The following is a 19058-nucleotide window of genomic DNA, read 5'->3' as shown; positions in this document are numbered from 1 at the left end:
AGGCTCCCAAGTAGCTGAGACTACAGGTCCACGCCACCACACCCGGCTAATTTTTTTTTTTGAGACAGAGTCTCACTCTGTCACCAGGCTGGAGTGCAGTGGCGTGATCTCAGCTTACTGCAACCTCCACCTCCTGGGTTCAAGGGATTCTCCTGCCTCAGCCTCCTGAGTAGCTGAGACTACAGGCACGCGCCACCAGGCTTGGCTAATTTTTGTATTTTTTTTTAGTAGAGTCAGGCAGGGTTTCACCATGTTGGTCTCGATCTCTTGACCTCGTGATCTACCCGCCTCGGCCTCCCAAAAACTGGGATTACAGGTGTGAGCCGCTACACCCGACCTAATTTTTGTATTTTTTAGTAGAGATGGGGTCTTGCCATGTTGGCCAGGCTGGTCTCGAACTCCAGATCTCAGGTGATCTGCTCACCTTGGCCTCCCAAACTGCTGGGGTTACAGGTGTAAGCCACCACACCTGGACAGGGCCTTTTATTCATATAAAATATTAAGCAGAATCCTAGACTAGGAGACAGAGAAGGGCAGAGCTGTTAAGATGGAGACTAGGATAAGGTGGCATATGGAACCCAGTCTGAGGGGCCTCCCTCCCCCTCCTCTGCAGCAGGGTCTGAGGAATCTGCAGGAAACAGTTTGCAAAAGCCACCGCTTTGGGCCACACCTGTGAGGAGCAGTAGAGCCCGCTGGGTCTCCTGACCAACCAGCACGATCTGCTTGAAGGCCATGGAATGGTGGAATGTCATCTTGAAGACCCGCTGCCCACTAGACTGCAGATAGACCTCAACACAGTCACAGGCCCGGCTGCTGGTGGTACCCACCACTTCCTGCTGCTCCCGAGTGGCCAAGACGTAGAGGTATTTACGGTAAACTGTGTCACACCTTGGGTCCGAGGCAAACTGGGGGAAAAGATGAGGGCGTCTGGGATCTAGGGTTTCAAAATGGGATGGGGCTGGGGCAGCTGGATCCCGGGGTGGGAAGTGAAATGCTTGGGTCCAGAGTTGGGAAATGAGCCCTTGATTTCAAGTTCCTATATGGGAGGGCAGAAGTCATAGGAAAGACACCTCAAGACTGATAGGGGCCTGGGTCCTCAAAAGAGAGGTGGCGATATGGTTAGGCTCTGTGCCCCCACCCAAATCTCATCTCGAATTGTAATCCCCAGTGGGAGGTGATTGGCTCACAGGGGCAGTTTCCCCCATGCTGTTTTCATGATAGTGGGTTCTCACGAGGTCTGATGGATTTATAAGGCAGTTTTCCCTGCTCTTGCTTGCACGCTCTCGCCTGCTGCCATGTAAGACGTGCCTCTTTCCCTTCTGCCATGATTGTAAGTTTCCTGAGGCCTTCCCAGCCATGTGGAACTGTGAGTCAATTAAACCTCTTTGCCTTATAAATTACCCGGTCTCAGGTATGTCTTTTTTTTTTTTCGAGACGGAGTCTTGCTCTTGTTGCCCAGGCTGGAGCGCAAGAGTGCAATCTCGGCTCACTGCAGCCTCTGCCTCCCAAGTTCAAGCGATTCTCCTGCCTCAGCCTCCCAAGTAGCTGGGATTATAGGCACCCACCACCACACCCAGCTAATTTTTGTATTTTTAGTAGAGACGGGTTTCGCCATGTTGGCCAGGCTGGTCTCAAACTCCTGGTCTCAGGTGATCCGCCTGCCTCAGCCTCCCAAAGTGCTAGGATTACAGTTGTAAGCCACTGCACCCGGCCTCTGGTACTTCTTTATAGCAGTGTGAAAATGGACTAATACAGGTGGGCTCTCAGCTGCCAGGGTTCTGCTACTCACATCCTTGGCTCCACGACACAACACAACATAGCGACAGGCCCGCTTCCACTGCATCTGGCCAAGGGTGGAGACCAGGGCATTTTTGAGGAAGAAGAGGGTCCCCACGTAGTCAAGAATGAAGACATGATCCTTGGTGGGCAAGAAGCGGCGGTAGCCGTGGGCTAGCAAGGGGGCCACGCTCTTGCTGAGACATCGACGGCGGCCTCCAAATGCCTGGAAATACAGGCCCTTCGTGTCTGGAGGAAGGAAGGAGATGGAAGATTCAAGGGATGGGATGACACAAGGGAGATGAGTTGGAGCTTGGGTAGATTTCTCAGATACGCTGGTTTGTAGTTCCTCCCCATCCCCAGGACAGGGGAACAAACAGGCCCCTTTTGAAGGAGATGTGGAAAAGAAGCTTAGATTATACTTGACATGTGAACTTTAGTCTCCACCCCACCTCAGCCCAGAGTCAAACATTTGCTTCTTAGTGAGCAGTTCTTTGGTGCAACCTTGCATCAGTGATGTCGAAGAAAACTCTAAGAATAAAGACACAGAGGCCGGGTACGGCATCCTTCCCCCTCACCCTGAGCCCCTCCTCCCATCCTCACAATCCAGTGAATTTTTGCACGCCTGTAATCCCAGCACTTTGGGAGCCCAGGAGTTTGAGACCAGCCTGGGCAACGTGGCAAAACCCCATCTCTACTAAAAATACAAAAATTATCCAGGTGTGGTGGCGGGAGCCTGTAATCCCAGCTACTCAGGAGGCTGAGGCACGAGAATACTTGAACCCGGGAGGTGGAGGTTGCATTGAGCCAAGATTGCACCACTGTGCTCCAGCCTGGGTGACAGAGCAAGACCCTGTCTCAAAAAAAAAAAAAAAAAAAAAAAAAAAACCTCAAAAAAAAAAAAGAAAGAAAAGAAAAGAAAGGAAAAAAAGAAAGAAAAGAGAAGAGACAGAAACAGGAGTGAAAAGGAATGATCAATGAAGGCCGGTCATCCTCCCTCACCCCTAGCTTTGGATCTGTTTTCTGGATCCCCCTTCTCTTTTAATCTCCCAGTGAGTGTAAGAAGTACACTCTGGGGGATCCCTGGAGGGGAAGAGGGTTTATGGCGTGGTTCTCAGGCTAGGGGTGATTTTGTCCTTCAAGGACATCGGTTGTCACAATTAAGGGGGATGCTGCTGGCCATCTGGTGGGTGGAGGCCAGGGTTGCTGCTTAAACATCCCACCATGCAGAGGACAGCTCCCCACAACAAGGAATTATTTTGCCCAAAATATCAACAGTGAGTTCAGAAGCCTTGGGTTAGAGGAGGGAAAACTCCAGGTTTGGGGAGTGAGGGATGCCCCTAGGGAAAAAGCGGCAAGTGTCTGTGTACAGAGGGAGACTTGGCAGGGAGGCTGCTAATGGGGGCTGTGGGTGGATTCCGAAGACTTGGAGGAAGTACTCAAGGGAGACTGTTTGAACTAGACCCATTTCTTCTGGAGAAACGGGCCCTGGAAGCACTGTTAGGAGTGTGGGGGTCATCAGGGGACTTTAGAGAGCAGGAAGGCTAAGGTGGGACAGAGGCAAGGAGAACGGGAGGTTCTGGGGAAGGTGTACAGTTCAGAATGGCAGCTCTCTTCCAGGGCCGGACTCCAGAACCCTGATCTCGGAGGCGTGGACTGAGTCTGCGACAGATGCGTCTCCACACGCCTTCCCCATCGCACACTTCGTGGAAGTAGCGGCAGGTCTGGCCAAGGGCAACAAGGTCTCTGACTGGGAGGAATGAGATGATATGCTCCACCTGGGAGGGAGGAGGGAAGAAGCGGGGAGTCATTGGTGGCCCCTGGGTGGTCTGGCCCCCAATCCTATTATTCTTAACCCCCCTCCCCAAGGACTCACCAGCTCTGGGGGGAACAACTGGATGGAAATCGGATTCCCTTTCCCCCTCTTCTCTTCAACCCCAAGCTCCGAGCCACAAGAAGGGCAGCTTCTCTTCACCTACCCAAGAAGGGGTGCATAGCGTCCCATGAGGGTCCCACATCCTTTTTTCCCTTCTCTCCGCCTATCTTGGGGCTCATCTGACTCCAGCTGGGTGCAGTTATGTCCTCCCCTCTCTCTCCAGACCCATCCCTAACTTCTCCAAATAACTCCTCCCGATCTCCTGCAGCCAATCCCCCTCACCCGGAGCCCCTCCTCCCGTCCACACAGCCTGGTGAATTTTTGCAGCTTCCGTCTCTGGCTTCTCCTGACCATCCTGATTGCCCCCTCCTTGCTCCTGCCCTCCTGTCTCCTAGGCCCTTGGCCCCCTGTTCCTGCTGGCTTTCCCACACCATGTCCCCCGCCTAGGCTTGGGGGACCTCTGGGGCCCCTCTGCCTCTTAGGCCCCTCCCCCATGGAGTCTGGGGCTAACAAACCTCTCTGTGACCTCACTGTTTGGCCACTGTGACCTGTTCCCTTTAATCTTGCCCAGAACCCATCTCTTAGACAGCTCCTGGGTTCTAGCTCAGTTCTAGCCATCACATGGCTCAGGGGATATGCATTTTACTGGAGAAATAAAGTGTGAATTACTGGTAGGTGACATCTTTATTTCAGGGAGCAGGAGGAGGTTTTCCTACTTAAGGCCCTTTTAGCACTAACTCTGTAGAGAAACACTAGTGAATTCCTCACATTTCAGCAGGCCAAGGCCTCTAGGGATTGTAGCTCAAGAGTATAGACTCAAAAAACTATAAACTCAGTTTCACAGATCAGATGGAGAGGTGACTGTGCTAATAATCATTTAGCTCACAAATGATTCAGCAAACTCTTTAGACTTGTGAAAAAACACATCCAAAAGGAGACTGCAGCCTGGTGCCGGTGGCTAACGCCTGAAATCCCAGCACTTTTGGGTGGCCATGGTGCGAGGATGGCTTGAGGCCACGGGTTCAAGACCAGCCTGGTCAACATAGAGAGACCCTGTGTCTATATTAAAAAAAAAAAACTTAAAAATTACCCAGGTGTGGTGATGCACCCCTGTAGTCCCAGCTACACAGGAGGCTGAGGCAGGAGGATTGCTTGAGCCCAGTTTGAGGCAGCAGTGAGCTATGATCGTGCCACTGCACTCCAGCCCGGGCGAGAATGATACCCAGTTTCAAAAAAAACAAACAAAAAAGAAGACTGCTTTTGCTTTCCTGAGGGACAGTAACATCATTGCATGTATAAAGGACAACCTATTAAGGTAGGAGAAAGGGATGGATTTCCTCTGAAAGCTTAGGATTTCTCCCGGGGTCTCTGATATTAGCTTTGTCTTATGTGGGGTGACATTTATCAGGAGAAACAGCAGGGGTCAGGGTTGTGTCTGTACCGATCAGGGCAGATCTACACCAAGAAATCCAAAGAGTGGCTGGCTCTTGCAGGGGCTCAGAGGAGTCCCATCCTGCCAGACCACCAGCCCTCACCACACAGTGTCACAGATCTGTTCATTGACTGCACCAGACTGACCACCCAAATTCCCTTATGTGTGGTGCCTAGCCATAGCTAGGCTGGGATGCCTGAGATGGAATTTTAATACTTCAACAACTACTCAGGAATATCAACCTCTAAGATGTGAACTTAGGAGAAAGCAACTTCAGTGACTTGTTTCTGGGCAACCTACCACATAGTGAGGGGACTGCATTAGGGACTCATGCCACTAGAAAGGAAGATCTCCAAGTAGACAGAAAGGTATTTTCCATTCCTCTTGCATTTGGGTCCCCTTTATTCACTCCATTTCACCCCAGGAGGCAAACGAGAGGTTGTGAACAGAAAAAGTCCACTGTGGGCCAGGCTTGGTGGCGCACGCTTATAATCCCAGCACTTTGGGAGGCCGAAGTGGGAGCATTGCTTGAGCCCAGGAGTTTGAGATCAGCCTGGGCAACATAGTAGGACCCTGTCTCTACAAAAAACAATTAGCTGGCATGGTGGTGCGTGCTTGTAGTCACAGTTACTCGGGAGGCTGAGGTGGGAGGTGGAGGCTGCAGTGAGCCATGATCAAGCCACTGCAACAGAGCGACTCTGTCTCAAAAGAAAGAAAAAGTCCACTGTGGGCCGGGTGCGGTGGCTCACGCCTGTGATCCCAGTACTTTGGGAGGCAGAGGCAGGATCGCTTGAGGTCAAGAGTTTGAGACCAGCCTGGGCAGCATAGCAAAACCCCATCTCTACAAAAATTGAAAATAAATTAGCCATGTGCGGTGGTGCCGCCCGTGGTCCCAGCTACTTGGGAGGCTGAGGCAGGAGGATCACTTGGGCCAGGCATTCAAGGCTGCAGTGAGCCATGACTGCACCACTGCACTCCAGCCTGGGCGACAGAATCAGACCTTCTTAAAAAAAAAAAAAAAAAAAAAAAAAAAAAAGGCCGGGCGCCGTGGCTCACGCCTGTAATGCCAGCACTTTGGGAGGCCAAGGCGGACAGATTGCCTGAGATCCTGAGTTTGCGACCAGCCTGGGCAACACGGTGAAACCCCGTCTCTACTAAAATACAAAAAATTAAAATTAGCCGGGTGTGGTGGCAGGTGCCTGTAGTCCCAGCTACTCGGGAGGCTGAGGCAGGAGAATTGCTTGAACCCGGACAGTGGAGGTTGCTGTGAGCCGAGATCGCGCCACTGCACTCCAGCCTGGGCGACTGAGCGAGACTCTATCTCAAAAAATAAAAATAAATAAATAAATAAATAAATAAATAAATAAAGAAAGAGGAAGGGAAGGGAGAGGGAGGGAAGGAGGAAGACAGGAAGGGAGTGAAAACATCCATTGTGAAAACTGAGGGAGCGGGAAAGGGCTGTGCGTGGAGGATCCAGAGACCTGGTTTCTAGAGCAAGCCAGCCATCAGGAACTTGCTGTTCGCTCTTGATAACGCATCAACTTCCCTCTGCCTCAGTTTCTGCATTCGTAGCACCAAGGGCGTGTTCTAGGAGGTGAGATCCTTTCTAAGCCTCTAAAACCCCCTTGTCTGGTCCCCTCTCCATTCCTGTCCAGGGGAGCTCCTAGGGTGAGACGGCAGACCGTGCAACGCTGCACCTACACCCTCCCTCCTCGAGCTGGGCATCTCCAGGCTCTGAGAAGCCCCCCGCCCGCCCCCAGCCCGGGGGTCCCGAGACCCCTGCCAGAGGCTTCACCGTCGGAGGTCCCCCCGCTGTCCCTTCAGCTGCGACAACCGCCAGTGCACTGGCCTCAAGCAGTCGCCCGACTCCCCTCAAACCCTGGACGCCGGCTAGCCCCGTAACACGTCCAGCTCGCACTCGCCACTGCAGCGGCGCACTGTGTTCCCGGCCGGCCAGGAGCTCCGCGTTCATTCTTAACCTCAGTCTTAAAGTTCTAGCTCACCCGCCTCCTCCTTAGCAAAGGGACCGCCTTCTCGCCCATGCTATTGGTAGATAGAGCCGTCCCTCAGAGAAGAGGCCGGTCCAGATTCCCTTCGGAGGCTCTAATTGGCCTTCTTGACAGTCACTCGCCTGTATCTGGCTTACGATTGGTCTTTGGGGGACGAGGACTAGGCACCCCCTGCTTGCGGTCCCTCGGCCCGTTTTCCTGCTAGTTGAGTGCCGGTGTCCCCTCCTCTTGGTTGGACCTGATTGGCTCCACCTCCCGATCTGAGCATTGTGATTGGGTGCGGCTGCGCTGGGCGGGACGGCCTGGAGCGCCGGCCGTTGGCGAGCGCTCTATCCTTGTTCCCCTCCCTTCTCTCGTCAGACTCCGGCGCCGGAGCTCCACCCCACTGACGGGTTCTGATTGGCCGCTTCTGACGCGTCTCGGGGCCACGATTGGTCCGTCAGGTCCCGGCCACCGCTCCCTCCCCCTTGAGGCAACTACGGCGGCTCCAAGGAGGGGGTTGGGGAAGGAGGGACGGCCGGTCCCGTCAGTCAGGCAGCGGGAGCCGCCGGGAGCGGATGGCGGCGGCCGTAGCGGCTCCACTCGCCGCTGGGGGTGAGGAAGCGGCAGCCACGACCTCCGTGCCCGGATCTCCAGGTCTGCCGGGGAGACGCAGTGCAGAACGGGCCCTAGAGGAGGCCGTGGCCACCGGGACCCTGAACCTGTCTAACCGGCGCTTGAAGCACTTCCCCCGGGGCGCGGCCCGTAGCTACGACCTGTCAGACATCACTCAGGCTGGTGAGTGCAGCCAGGCCCCGGGCCCGACCAGGACCCTCATTTGCATAGCCCCACCCCGGGCCCCGCCCAGCCCGGGAGTCGGGCCCGCCCCTTCACCTGGCGGCCAGGGTTGCTGCCCCTCCTGATTGCCGTAAACCTGCAGCCACCCCCTCCCATCTTTGAGAACCCCCTAGACAATGAACGTGCTTCTCGTTTGCACAGAACGCCCGGCGCCTCCGAGTGTTGGGAGAGATTCCTCCTTTCTCTTTATTTGCATAGCTGCGCACCTGTAGGATGGTCCCGCCCCTCACCTGGTTGGCTTATTTACATGATCTCTTAACCTCAGCTCCAATCGGTCTATGAAGCAGTCCCCACGAGCTCCTCTAATAACTGCTTTCTCTCCTTCTTTAGCTACACCTCTTAACCCCCGTCCCACCCAGATCCGAACAGCCCCAGGCACCCCCTTCCCAGTGACTGGCCCCTAAGCTCGAGGTTTCTGCTTTCTGTGCCGCAACCCCGCCCCCTAAGGTCCTGGCCCTCTCCACTGTCCACGCAGCCCTCCAGCCTATGGGAAAGAAGCAAATCTCTACCTCCCCTCACTCTTTTCTCCCTGAGCTCTTCCGCCTATTATCCCCAACCCGCTTATCTGAGATTCCTCCTCCTCCTTCCTAAGCCTGTGAGGTCACTGTGGAGCCTGTGACCTCATAGGGATCTTAGAATTCCCATTTCAGTTTCTGCTTTCCCCCAGGGGAGGGACTTGAGGCCGTTGCTGGAGGGAAGGAAATCTTATCTCCTAGCTGGGAGTGCTGGCCAGCTAGAGACTGTCCTTCCACGCCTCCACCCGCAGGATCTGTCCAACCATGCACCCTCCACCCTGGTGTCTGTGGATGGTAGGGGGTGGGGGACTTAACTGTGACAGGTGAGTCAGGCCTCAGCTACTCAGGAGGCAGCCTATGACCTTGGCCCGGCAGCTGGGGGTGGGGATCAGGATCAGGGAGGAGGACTGCATTCCCGAAGCCTCACCCCAGCCCAGGCCTCTTCCTCCTCTCATCTGCACGGTGGGGGACCGGAGCTGGAGGAAAGTGCTTACTTCTCCCTAAGCAGGTGCCTGCTCACCTGGGAACACTCAGGCCGGCACTGGCACACACCCTCTCCTCTCTTCTGGGGAGAACCAGTCAAAACCTCCCCACTGATCTCGCCTGCTCTGCAACACGTGAGATGGGGAATGAGTGAGCTCCAGGAGCCATTCCTGCCCCTTACAGCCCGGTTCCCTCCCACCCCCACCTAACCCCACACTCCAGATTGACCTCAGCAGCTGTGTGACACTCACTGTCTGTTCCTTTCCCCTCCCCCTTGGTTGTTTTTTTGACAAAGACCAAATGTTATTCTTTACTTCCTTAGGCTGTCCCTGTGTGGACTCTTGGGGAAAACTACCCGGAGCTCCCCGGCCCCTCCCATCTCCCGCCCCCTGCCCCCTCCTCCCCCAGCATTCCGGCTCAGGGTGCAGCCGCGCTCCTGTGAGCTTGGGGGGGCAGAAATCCCAGCTTCCCGAGAACCCTCGTCTGCCCCACTCTCTACGCAGGAATCCTCAGTCCTTCCAGGGCCCAGGTTCTAGGCCAAGTGGGGTCCCTCTTGTCCAGAATTCTCTCCTCTGTCCCCTCTCCCTAAGCAGGGACAGAAAGGGGAAGTGACAAAAACATACAGTTGCCCATACCCTGCCCTCCATCTCTCCTCGCCCTCCAAGCAGACGAAAAGCATCAGTCTTGCTGCCCGGACTGCCTTGAGCCTTCCCCTCCCATCTCCCATCTCTTTCTGAGTGTCTTCTCTGCGTGTCCCCTAAGTCTTGGGTCCCTGATCTCCCTTGGACTAGGCTCCCTGGGGTGATAGTAGGAAGAATCCTGAGGTGGCGGGGAGGGGCCATCTTGCAAAGGAGAAGTGCAGCTCATTCTCTCCCAGACCACATCCTGTGCCCCCTGTGCCCTGCCTCCTGCCTGAGCTCCCTTCTGCTCCTAGCTTTTGTCCCCGCCACTGCCTACCCCATCAGAACTCTGAGAACTCGGTCTCCACCCGCTTCGTCCACATGCACACACACAAACACATTTGCCAATGCAGAGAAAGCGGGCAGGTGGAGGCGAGGCTGGGAGGGGCAGATGCCATCCCCCCACCCTCTCCAGAATGGTCATCTCCCAGGCCAGGGCTTCTGTGTGTGCACCAGGGCTGGGCAGAGAGGAAGAGAGAGGGGTCCCGGAGCATCAGGCTGTCATCCACCCTGGTAAACACGGGGCCTACCAGAGCCAGAACCTGACAGATTGTTTCTGCTTCATTTCCTGTCACAAGACTCATTTCCTTGGGGGATATACCCGGCTTCTCCTCTCCTCTGCTTGCTTTTGCTGGCCTGCCCTTCCCTGAGAAGGGCTCTTGGAGAAGCTCACCAGGTCTGTGGCCTGGGACTCCCCCTCGCGGGCCCTGGGCCCCTCCCAGGACAGGCAGGGCTGAGGAAACAGAAAGGCAGGCTTCTCCAGGTCTAAGCCATCAGTGGCTCCGTGCTACAGGGAATCCCGAGGCTGCCAGACTCCGCATAGCAAGGCGGTGCTCCAGATAAGAGAGCGATTGTAGACCCCAGCCCCCTCCCACACTCTCCACCCTTGCCATGCCTGAGATGCTCACACAGTTGCTGATCTCTTGAAGTCTGTGTCAGTAAGAGAGGAAGCAGAGTGGGGCTGCTAGGGCTAGCAGAGGGTAGGAAGGATGCCTGCCCTGGGCCAGAGAAGCCCAGATGGGAGGGACCTGGGAACTCCAGCTCCCATCTCCAACCAGGTCTTCTTGCCCTTCCCTCCCAGCCCTTGGGAATCGGTAACTTTATGGTTCTTTGGACCTGGCTTGCTGGTCCCTGGGGCTAGCGAAAAACTCGTCCGGCGTCGGGGACTTTATCTCTAGAACCAAAAGAGAGTGACCTGTGGTTTTTCCCATGTGGAAAACACACTGGAGTAGGGAAGAAGGGCCCTGAGGAGGGATGGGCTCTCCCTGTGGTTTGCCCCAGGGGTTTCCCATCTTCCCTCCGGGAGCCCCCCAGCCCCTCGCCTTACTGTTTTCTCATGAGCACCGACCCCTCCTCTCACCTTCTGTCCTCCACCTCACCTAGCATCTCTGAACAGGAACCACAGGAGTTGGAGACTCCAGCTGCTCTCCAGGATAGCCCTCCATTGACATTCCCCAACCCCCAAGTCTGAGGCTTCTCCAGCCCAGTGACGCTAAGGCCTTTGCCTTCCCTGTGCCATTCTGGTCGCGCCTGGAATGTGCTCCCGTTGGCGGAAGGCTTTGGTATCTCTCCTGAGAGGCCACATTGATGGCCTTTAATCTTTAAGTCTGGAGGTGAGGGAGCGGGCAGCCGGCTCTGGGGGGACTGAAGGTCCTGTCAGGGGCTGGGCCTTTCCGCAACTCTCCCCTGACACCTCCTCTTCCCTAGACCTGTCCCGGAACCGGTTTCCTGAGGTGCCCGAGGCGGCGTGCCAGCTGGTGTCCCTGGAGGGCCTGAGCCTCTACCACAATTGCCTGAGATGCCTGAACCCAGCCTTGGGGAATCTCACAGCCCTCACCTACCTCAACCTCAGGTAGGGAGGCCCAGCCAGGGCCACGTGGGAGCGTGTCCTTCTCAGTCTCAAGTACTACTGAGTGACCCACCCGGTGACCCCGAGAGGATGGCAGTGCTGGGATGCCATGCCTGGGGAGCCAGCCCGCTGCCTTTTCTCCCTTCCACAGCCGAAACCAGCTGTCGTTGCTGCCACCCTACATCTGCCAGCTGCCCCTGAGGGTCCTCATCGTCAGCAACAACAAGCTGGGAGCCCTGCCCCCTGACATCGGCACCCTGGGAAGCCTGCGACAGCTTGTGAGGATGGGGACGGAGCCAGGAAAGGGACCCTTGAGCCAGGCAGCAGGGACCTTCTAGGGGGAGGTTGGGGAGGGCCTGGAGCAAAGACAGAGACGGGAGGGTGGGTTCTGCTGGGCCTGGTCTCATGGCCCCTTCCCACTGCCTTCCTGATATCAGGACGTGAGCAGCAACGAGCTCCACTCCCTGCCCGCGGAACTGTGTGGCCTCTCTTCCCTGCGGGACCTCAATGTCCGGAGGAACCAGCTCAGTACGCTGCCCGAAGGTGAGAAGAATGAAGAACTGGAGAGAAGGTGTTTGTGTGTGCGTCCCAGTTGGCTCAGGCTGCGGTAACGAAAACACTGCAGACTGGGTAGCTTATACATGGCAGGCATTCATTTTTCACAGTTCTGAAAGCTGAAGTTCAGGATCTGAGTGCTTCCATGGTCAGCTTCTGGCAGGGTGCTTTTCCTGGCTGCAGACTGCCGGCTCCTCGTGGTACTCTCCAATGGCGGAGAGCAGAGACAGCCCTCTGGGGCCTCTTTGATAAAGGAGCACAAATCTCACTGATGAGGGCTCCACCGTCATGATCTCAGTTCCTTCCCTAAGGCCTCGCTTCCTAATCCCATCACTTTGGGGGTCAGGATTTCAGCAGAGGACTTTTTGGGGGACACATTTCGGTCCATAACAGTGTATGTGCTTTGAAGAAGTTACAGGCCAGGAATCTTCAGAGGAGAATTACACCTTCATTGCCCAGGCTTTTGCAGTATATAAAACAAACTGTAAACGATCTGATTTGATCTTTACCTAGCAACCCTCTGATGCTGGCAGGGCGCAGATGAGCAGCTCTGTTAGAAACGTGGACATAGGCACAGAAGGGGAGCTGGTGGGTGCATCAGCTCCAGGTAGACTGGCAAGGTCAGAAGGGGCCTTCAAGGTCATCCAGCAGCCCTGCTCACCCCAGCAGGGGCTCTCAAACACCTGAGTCAGGATGCTCTGCCACTCTTCCCGGAGATGCCAGGGCCGGTGCCAGGGCCCAAGTGGCTCATTTAGTGTGCTTGTTGTGATGCACTGATAGCCTCTGCCCCAAAGCAGGCATGCCTTTTGTTCAGCAGGCAGCAGCGTATGTTTGTGTCTGTGTGTGTTATGTCTTGTGTGTGTGTGTCTGTGTGCATGTATGTGTGTCTGTATGTGTGTGTGTGTTTGTGTATGTGTTGTGTCTGTGTACGTATCTGTGTGTTTATGTGCATGTGTATGTGTGTCTGTGTTTGTGTCTGTGTTTGTGTGTGTGTTGTGTTTATGTCTGTGTTATTTATGTCGTGTGTGTTTGTGTCTGTGTGTGCACGTGTATGTGTGTTTGTGTCTGTGTGTGTGTGTCTTTGTGTTGTGTGTATGTCTGTGTTGTGTGTATGTGTTGTGTGTGTTTAGGTCTGTGTTGTGTGTGTATGTGTTATGTGTGTTTAGGTCTGTGTTGTGTGTGTTGTGTGTGTATGTGTTGTGTGTGTTTATGTGTGTGTTGTGTGTGTTTGTGTCTGTGTGTCTGTGTGTTGTTTGTGTGTGTGTGGTTTTCGTGTGTGTGTGTGTGTGTGTGTGTGTATGATTCCTGTGTTGGGATCAGGTAGATGCGGGTGATGTGACTAAGATCTGGGGCCATCTCTTAGGGATTTAATGGCTTCTTGAGGAGAGACAGTCATAGGGAAGTTCCGTCGGGGGGTTCCCTGGGTGGGGGCTAGAGGGAGGTGGCACTGGACTCTGCGTGGGGGGCCTGGGGAAGACTTTACCGGAGGTGCAGGCGTAGTGGGAGCCGAACATTGAAGGAGAATTCCTCACCCTTCTGCATCCAGGCAGAGGACCCAGCATGTGCAAAGCACGGGCTTATGAAGAGGAGCCAGGCGTGGCAGGAAGGCCTGTGCCATGCTTGAGGGTGAACTTGGTTTTGAAGAACAAGGAGGGAGTGAGGTGGTCATCCACTTTCCCTGTCTGCCCACTCCCTGACCCTTTCCGCACCTGCCCTCTTCCTTCCCAGTCAAAAGGGGTAGGAAGGGCTCTCTCTGGGCCATGAAAAGAAATCCAAGCAAGATGCCCCGGGACAGAGGCAAGAGCAATGAGTTCCACCCAATCTGGGATGTCTGGAAAGATCCACCGAGGTGGTGACGCTTGAGCTGAACCTTGAAAGATGCGTGGACGGGGAAAATGGAGTTCTCCCAGCTGAGCAAACAGCACCTGGGAAGGCTCAGAAGCTGAGGGCCCGGAGGGGTAGGCAGTGAGGTGGCAAACGTGCATGGAGCCAGGTCATGGAAGCCTTCCTCATGCTGGGTTAGGGAGCTGTGGTTTTTATTCTGTGCTTATGGCCACCTTGAATCCAGACTTTGCCTTTTTTTATTGTTGTTGCTTTTTTTGAGATGGAGTCTCGCTCTGTCGCCCAGGCTGGAGTGCAGTGGCGCGATCTCGGCTCACTGCAAGCTCCGCCTCCCAGGTTCATGCCATTCTCCTGCCTCAGCCTCCCAAGTAGCTGGGACCACAGGCGTCTGCCACCACACCCGGCTAATTTTTTGTATTTTTAGTAAAGACAGGGTTTCACCATGTTAGCCAGGGTGGTCTCGATCTCTTGATCTTGTGATCCACCAGCCTCGGCCTCCCAAATTGCTGGGATTACAGGCGTGAGCCATCGCGCCGGGCCCAGACTGTGCCTTTTTAAGATGAGCAAAAGGCACCTTTCCCTGTGGGCAGGCAGCACTTCATGCAGGGTGCAGTGCTGGGCCCGTGCTGGGGAGAGGGGACTCCCGGGCGGCCACAACCCGCTCAACATCGGCAGCCCTGGGTGCATGTCACAGGAGGTGTTTGAACAGGGTTTGTGTCTTGTGCTGATCATTTGAAAATGGAGGGTGGGTTCGAGTGTGGAGTGGGCAGGCGAGGAGTGAGGAGGGACAGACAGGGCTGGGTGGGACCTGACGTCCGGATGGGCCTTCCCGGGGAGGCTGAGCCGACGTCCGGATGGGCCCTCTCAGGGAGGCTCACTTAGACCGTGGACCAGAATCGCGTGGAGAGAGGAACAGGGAGGTTGTTCCCGGGGAATGACTTGAGCCACCCAGGGGAGAGGCTGTGCTGGGCCCAGGGTGACTGGCCAGCTGGAGCCAAGGGTGAGGGAGTGAGTGTGAGGCCACAGCCCTGAGCATGCTCCTGACTTTTCCCTTGCCCACCTGCTCCAGAGCTGGGGGACCTCCCTCTGGTCCGCCTGGATTTCTCCTGTAACCGCGTCTCCCGAATCCCAGTCTCCTTCTGCCGCCTGAGGCACCTGCAGGTCATTCTGCTGGACAGCAACCCTCTGCAGAGTCCACCTGCCCAGGTGAGGCAGGTGCCTGGGGGGCCACGGGGACAGGGGTATGGCTAGGCAGGAGTGGGGTTGGTCCCCTTGGGTAGCTGAGCAGGATCCAGGGAGCTGCCCTCCCTGCCAACTCCCTGGCGTGTGCTGCCCCGCACACAGGTCTGCCTGAAGGGGAAACTTCACATCTTCAAGTACTTGTCCACAGAGGCCGGGCAGCGTGGGTCGGCCCTGGGGGACCTGGCCCCTTCTCGGCCCCCGAGTTTCAGTCCCTGGTAAGTCCTAGGTGGGGAGGAAGGAAGCCCTGGGATACTGAATGCCCCTTCCCGGCCCCAGGTACCCCCTGCTTTCTGGCAGGAGGATGGGGGGCTGTTGTCCAGCATCAGGCTGACCAGATCCGCTTGGCTGGCCCCAGCCCTGCAGAGGATCTATTTCCGGGACATCGGTACGATGGCGGGCTGGACTCAGGCTTCCACAGTGTTGATAGTGGCAGCAAGAGGTGGTCTGGAAATGAGGTAAGGGCGTCCTGTCCATGGGAGATTGAGGGTGTCAGCCCTGGGAGAGCACCTCTGAGCTGGGGACCTCCAAATTGCAGGGTGCCAGGCAGAGGCTGGAGCTGTCCTCTTCCTTCCCTCTGCCCAGCATCCCAGGGAAGGGCTGGCTCAGCAGAGACCCTGAGCTTAGTCCCACGCAGGACCCCCCCAGGTCCCGAGCCCCCACGTGCAGAGAGGCCATCTCCTATCTCTGCCTCTGCCTTTACAGTCAACAGATGAATTTTCGGAGCTCTCATTCCGGATCTCAGAGCTGGCCCGGGAGCCCCGGGGGCCCAGAGAACGCAAGGAGGACGGCTCAGGTGAGTAGCAGGGCTGGCCGGGAGTTGGGCTGGACCAGGGCCTGGTCCCCGCTCACTTGCTGACATGCTGGCCTCCCCAGCGGACGGAGACCCTGAGCAGATTGACTTCATCGACAGCCACGTCCCCGGGGAGGATGAAGAGCGAGGCACTGTGGAGGTGAGAGCCTAGCTGTGCCTCTCCCAAGGGAGGGGAGCTGGAGGAGGGGACAGGGCAGGCGTGGGCACAGGCCTGCCCTCAGCTGCTCTGCTGTTCTCTCCTTAGGAGCAGCGACCACCCGAATTAAGCCCTGGGGCAGGGGACAGGGAGAGGGCACCAAGCAGCAGGTACCTCAAGCCCCCAAACTGATGCCACTGCCCGATCCTCCCACCCCCCAACCACCTCCTTCCCTGACCCCGGGGTCTGCCCTTCTTGCCCTGTCTTGGTCCCTCAGGCGGGAGGAGCCGGCAGGGGAGGAGCGGCGGCGCCCGGACACCTTGCAACTGTGGCAGGAGCGGGAACGGCGGCAGCAGCAGCAGAGCGGGGCGTGGGGGGCCCCGAGGAAGGATAGGTGGGACCCAGGGCCGCCCGGGGCTGTTGCTGGACACTGAGCCCTGGAAATGGGGCCACCGAGCCCCGCTGAGCCGTTCTGCCTCGGGACTAGCTGACCCCACCTCTCCTTGTTCCAGCCTCTTGAAGCCAGGGCTCAGGGCTGTTGTGGGAGGGGCCGCCGCTGTGTCCACTCAAGCCATGCACAAGTAGGTCTCCTGCCAGCATCCCGTCCCCACTCCTCTTCCTATAACCATCCTTCTAATTCCCTTCTGTCTCTCCTCAGCGGCCCGCCTAAGTCCAGTGCCTCCCAAGCAGGGGCTGCAGCGGGGCAGGGAGCCCCCGCCCCTGCCCCCGCCTCCCAGGAGCCCCTTCCCATAGCTGGACCAGGTAGGACAGGAATTTTGGGAGGAGGATGGGGCCTGTGTTGGTGAGGGCTGGTTGGGAGAGAGGGACAGAGGGGATGCCTGTCTCACCTGCCCCTGTCGCTGTGTCCCTGGTTCCGGCCCCAGCGATAGCACCTGCTCCACGGCCGCTTGGCTCCATTCAGAGACCAAACAGCTTCCTCTTCCGTTCCTCCTCTCAGAGTGGCTCAGGTGGGTGTCCCACCCTCCCCAGTGCTGACCCAGTGCTTGCCAGCACCAACTGCTACATCACCCTTCTGCCCTGGGAGCGAGCCCTCTGGGTCTGTTGTACCTTTGTGTTGAAAATCCCACAAGCAAGCCGGGTGTGGTGGCTCACACCTGTAATCGCAGCACTTTAGGAGGCCCAGGTGGGAGGATCGCTTGAGCCCAGGAATTCAAGACCAGCCTGGGCAACATAGCAAGACCCCATCTCCATGAAATAAAAAAAGAAAATCCCACAAGCAGAGAGGCAGGAGGTGTGGGTGCCAGGCCACTGGGACCCAGCTACAGAGTCAGTGGTGAGCAGTGGAGGCAGCCCTATGCCCCCCTTATTCTCCTAGGCCCTTCCTCACCAGACTCTGTCCTGAGACCTCGGCGGTCCCCCCAGGTTCCAGATGAGAAGGACTTAATGACTCAGCTGCGCCAGGTGAGCAGAGGCGGGAGCTGCGTGGGCAAGGGCCTGGGCTGGGCACCTCCTTGTGTTGCTGTCCTTGGGACCAGCCTCCCTCCACATCCCCTGTGCCCACTCTGGCACCTCCCCTGAGGACAGGAAGGGACAGGTACAAGTTCCCTGCTAGCCCTGAGCCCCCCACTCTCCCTGCCTCCCAGACGCCTCTCCTTCCCTGACCCCTGCTCTATGTGATCTCCACGGCCAGGTCCTAGAGTCCCGGCTGCAGCGGCCCCTGCCTGAGGACCTGGCCGAGGCTCTGGCCAGTGGGGTCATCCTGTGCCAGCTGGCCAACCAGCTACGGCCGCGCTCCGTGCCCTTCATCCATGTGCCCTCCCCTGCTGTGGTCAGTTGGGGCCGGGGAAGAGGTGGGGGATGGGCCGGGGCAGCTGCGGCCTCTCCCTTACCACGTTTTCTTCTTTCACCCACCCCAGCCAAAACTCAGTGCCCTCAAGGCTCGGAAGAATGTGGAGAGTTTTCTAGAAGCCTGTCGAAAAATGGGGGTGCCTGAGGTATGGGGGCTGCTTTCTAAAGAGTGGTGGCATGTCGGGCTCAGCCGAGCATGTGGCATGGATGGTGGGCTTCCATTCGCAGCGGGTGTCTGCTCTCAGATGAAGGCACAGGCTGCCCCTGCCCTGCCCGGCATGCCCCCTGCCCTGCATGTCACCTGTCCTGCACATGCCCTGCCCTGCAGGCCCCATCTTGTCCTGCGTGTCACCTGTTCTGCACGCCCCCTGCCCTGCATGTCACCTGTCCTGCACATGCCCTGCCCTGCACTTCTCCTGCACTGCACTCCCCCTGCCTGGCACGTCAGCATGTGGGCGTGGTTCTGGCCCCAGCACGTGAGGGCAGGGGTGGGAGGGACTGTCCTGCTGCTGCTGCTGACGTCTGTCCCTTGTCCTTGTCCACCTGCTCTCCTCTCCCCCAGGCTGACCTGTGCTCGCCCTCGGATCTCCTCCAGGGCACTGCCCGGGGGCTGCGGACCGCGCTGGAGGCCGTGAAGCGGGTGGGGGGCAAGGCCCTACCGCCCCTCTGGCCCCCCTCTGGTCTGGGCGGCTTCGTCGTCTTCTACGTGGTCCTCATGCTGCTGCTCTATGTCACCTACACTCGGCTCCTGGGTTCCTAGGCCCCAGAATTGGCCGTCCCTCACCCCTTTCCCTCTCCCTCTATTTATAAGGCCCCTGCTCCACCCGACCCCACCTGCGGTGCCTTCAGCCCTGACCAAAGACACTAGTGCACCCCCTTCACAGACACTGACCTCAGAGGCCCCACTCTGGTGCCCCCAGACCCTGGGCCCCCAGCCTCTGGCCTCCCTCCAGTAGCCCCACGAGTCCCCACCTCTCAGTGCTGATGGTGCCTTCATGTCCCCGCCGGCCCTGCCCCTGCTCTCTGTGCCCCATGAGGGGTGGCAGGAGCTGGAGTCTCCCCCTTCCTCCTGTGTCCTCCCCTTCCCCCCCAACAGCTGCTATGGGGGGGCTAAATGATCTCTATTTTGTAGAAAGGATCTATATTTGTAGGGGTGCGGGGCCCAGGCTGGGTCCCTATCTCTGTGTATAAACTGTACAGACCGTG

The 19058-nt window shown here is 57.2% G+C and overlaps 2 protein-coding genes and 1 long non-coding RNA gene across 14 annotated transcripts in view; 2 read left to right on the top strand and 1 right to left on the bottom strand.

The window, feature by feature from the left end:
* Positions 1–4326, top strand: part of LOC112134296 (uncharacterized) — a 14085-nt gene extending 9759 nt beyond the window's left edge. For 5 of the 6 annotated variants that reach the window (XR_010140813.1, XR_010140815.1, XR_010140817.1 and 2 more), the window contains 3 exons: positions 614–863; positions 3397–3518; positions 3646–4326. This is a non-coding gene — a long non-coding RNA (uncharacterized LOC112134296). Of the gene's footprint in view, positions 1–613; positions 864–3396 lie in introns of all 6 variants that reach the window. The other variant, XR_010140814.1, reaches the window with a different exon arrangement.
* FBXO24 (F-box protein 24) overlaps positions 1–7869 on the bottom strand; it is a 15316-nt gene extending 7447 nt beyond the window's left edge. Inside the window, exons 1-5 of one of the 4 annotated variants that reach the window (XM_054560272.1) lie at positions 7088–7869; positions 3653–3751; positions 3371–3554; positions 1790–2025; positions 671–905 (exon numbers count right to left, since the gene is read on the bottom strand). In XM_054560272.1, coding sequence (XP_054416247.1) covers positions 671–905; positions 1790–2025; positions 3371–3554; positions 3653–3751; positions 7088–7126 — 793 coding nt within the window. In that variant the 5' untranslated portion in view covers positions 7127–7869. The other 3 variants (XM_054560271.1, XM_054560273.1, XM_054560270.1) reach the window with 3 other exon arrangements.
* Positions 7628–19058, top strand: LRCH4 (leucine rich repeats and calponin homology domain containing 4). 4 transcript variants are annotated; one of them, XM_024249545.3, is made up of 18 exons: positions 7628–7870; positions 11316–11460; positions 11609–11735; positions 11895–12000; positions 14924–15060; positions 15199–15311; positions 15452–15551; positions 15799–15889; positions 15970–16046; positions 16152–16213; positions 16321–16437; positions 16556–16624; positions 16702–16805; positions 16928–17011; positions 17380–17465; positions 17695–17832; positions 17921–17998; positions 18415–19058. In XM_024249545.3, exons 1-18 carry the CDS (start codon positions 7651–7653, stop codon positions 18610–18612), a joined length of 2052 nt encoding a protein of 683 aa, XP_024105313.2. In that variant the 5' UTR covers positions 7628–7650; the 3' UTR covers positions 18613–19058. The 4 variants fall into 4 exon arrangements, with proteins under 4 accessions (XP_024105313.2, XP_054416243.1, XP_024105314.2 ...); XM_054560268.1 differs by lacking the exon at positions 16321–16437 and having other exon boundaries at positions 7650–7870; XM_024249546.2 differs by lacking the exon at positions 16556–16624 and having other exon boundaries at positions 7650–7870.

The sequence above is a fragment of the Pongo abelii genome, chromosome 6, assembly GCF_028885655.2.
Source record: "Pongo abelii isolate AG06213 chromosome 6, NHGRI_mPonAbe1-v2.0_pri, whole genome shotgun sequence".
Lineage (NCBI taxonomy): Eukaryota > Metazoa > Chordata > Mammalia > Primates > Hominidae > Pongo > Pongo abelii.
This window is presented reverse-complemented; position numbering and strand designations above follow the sequence as displayed.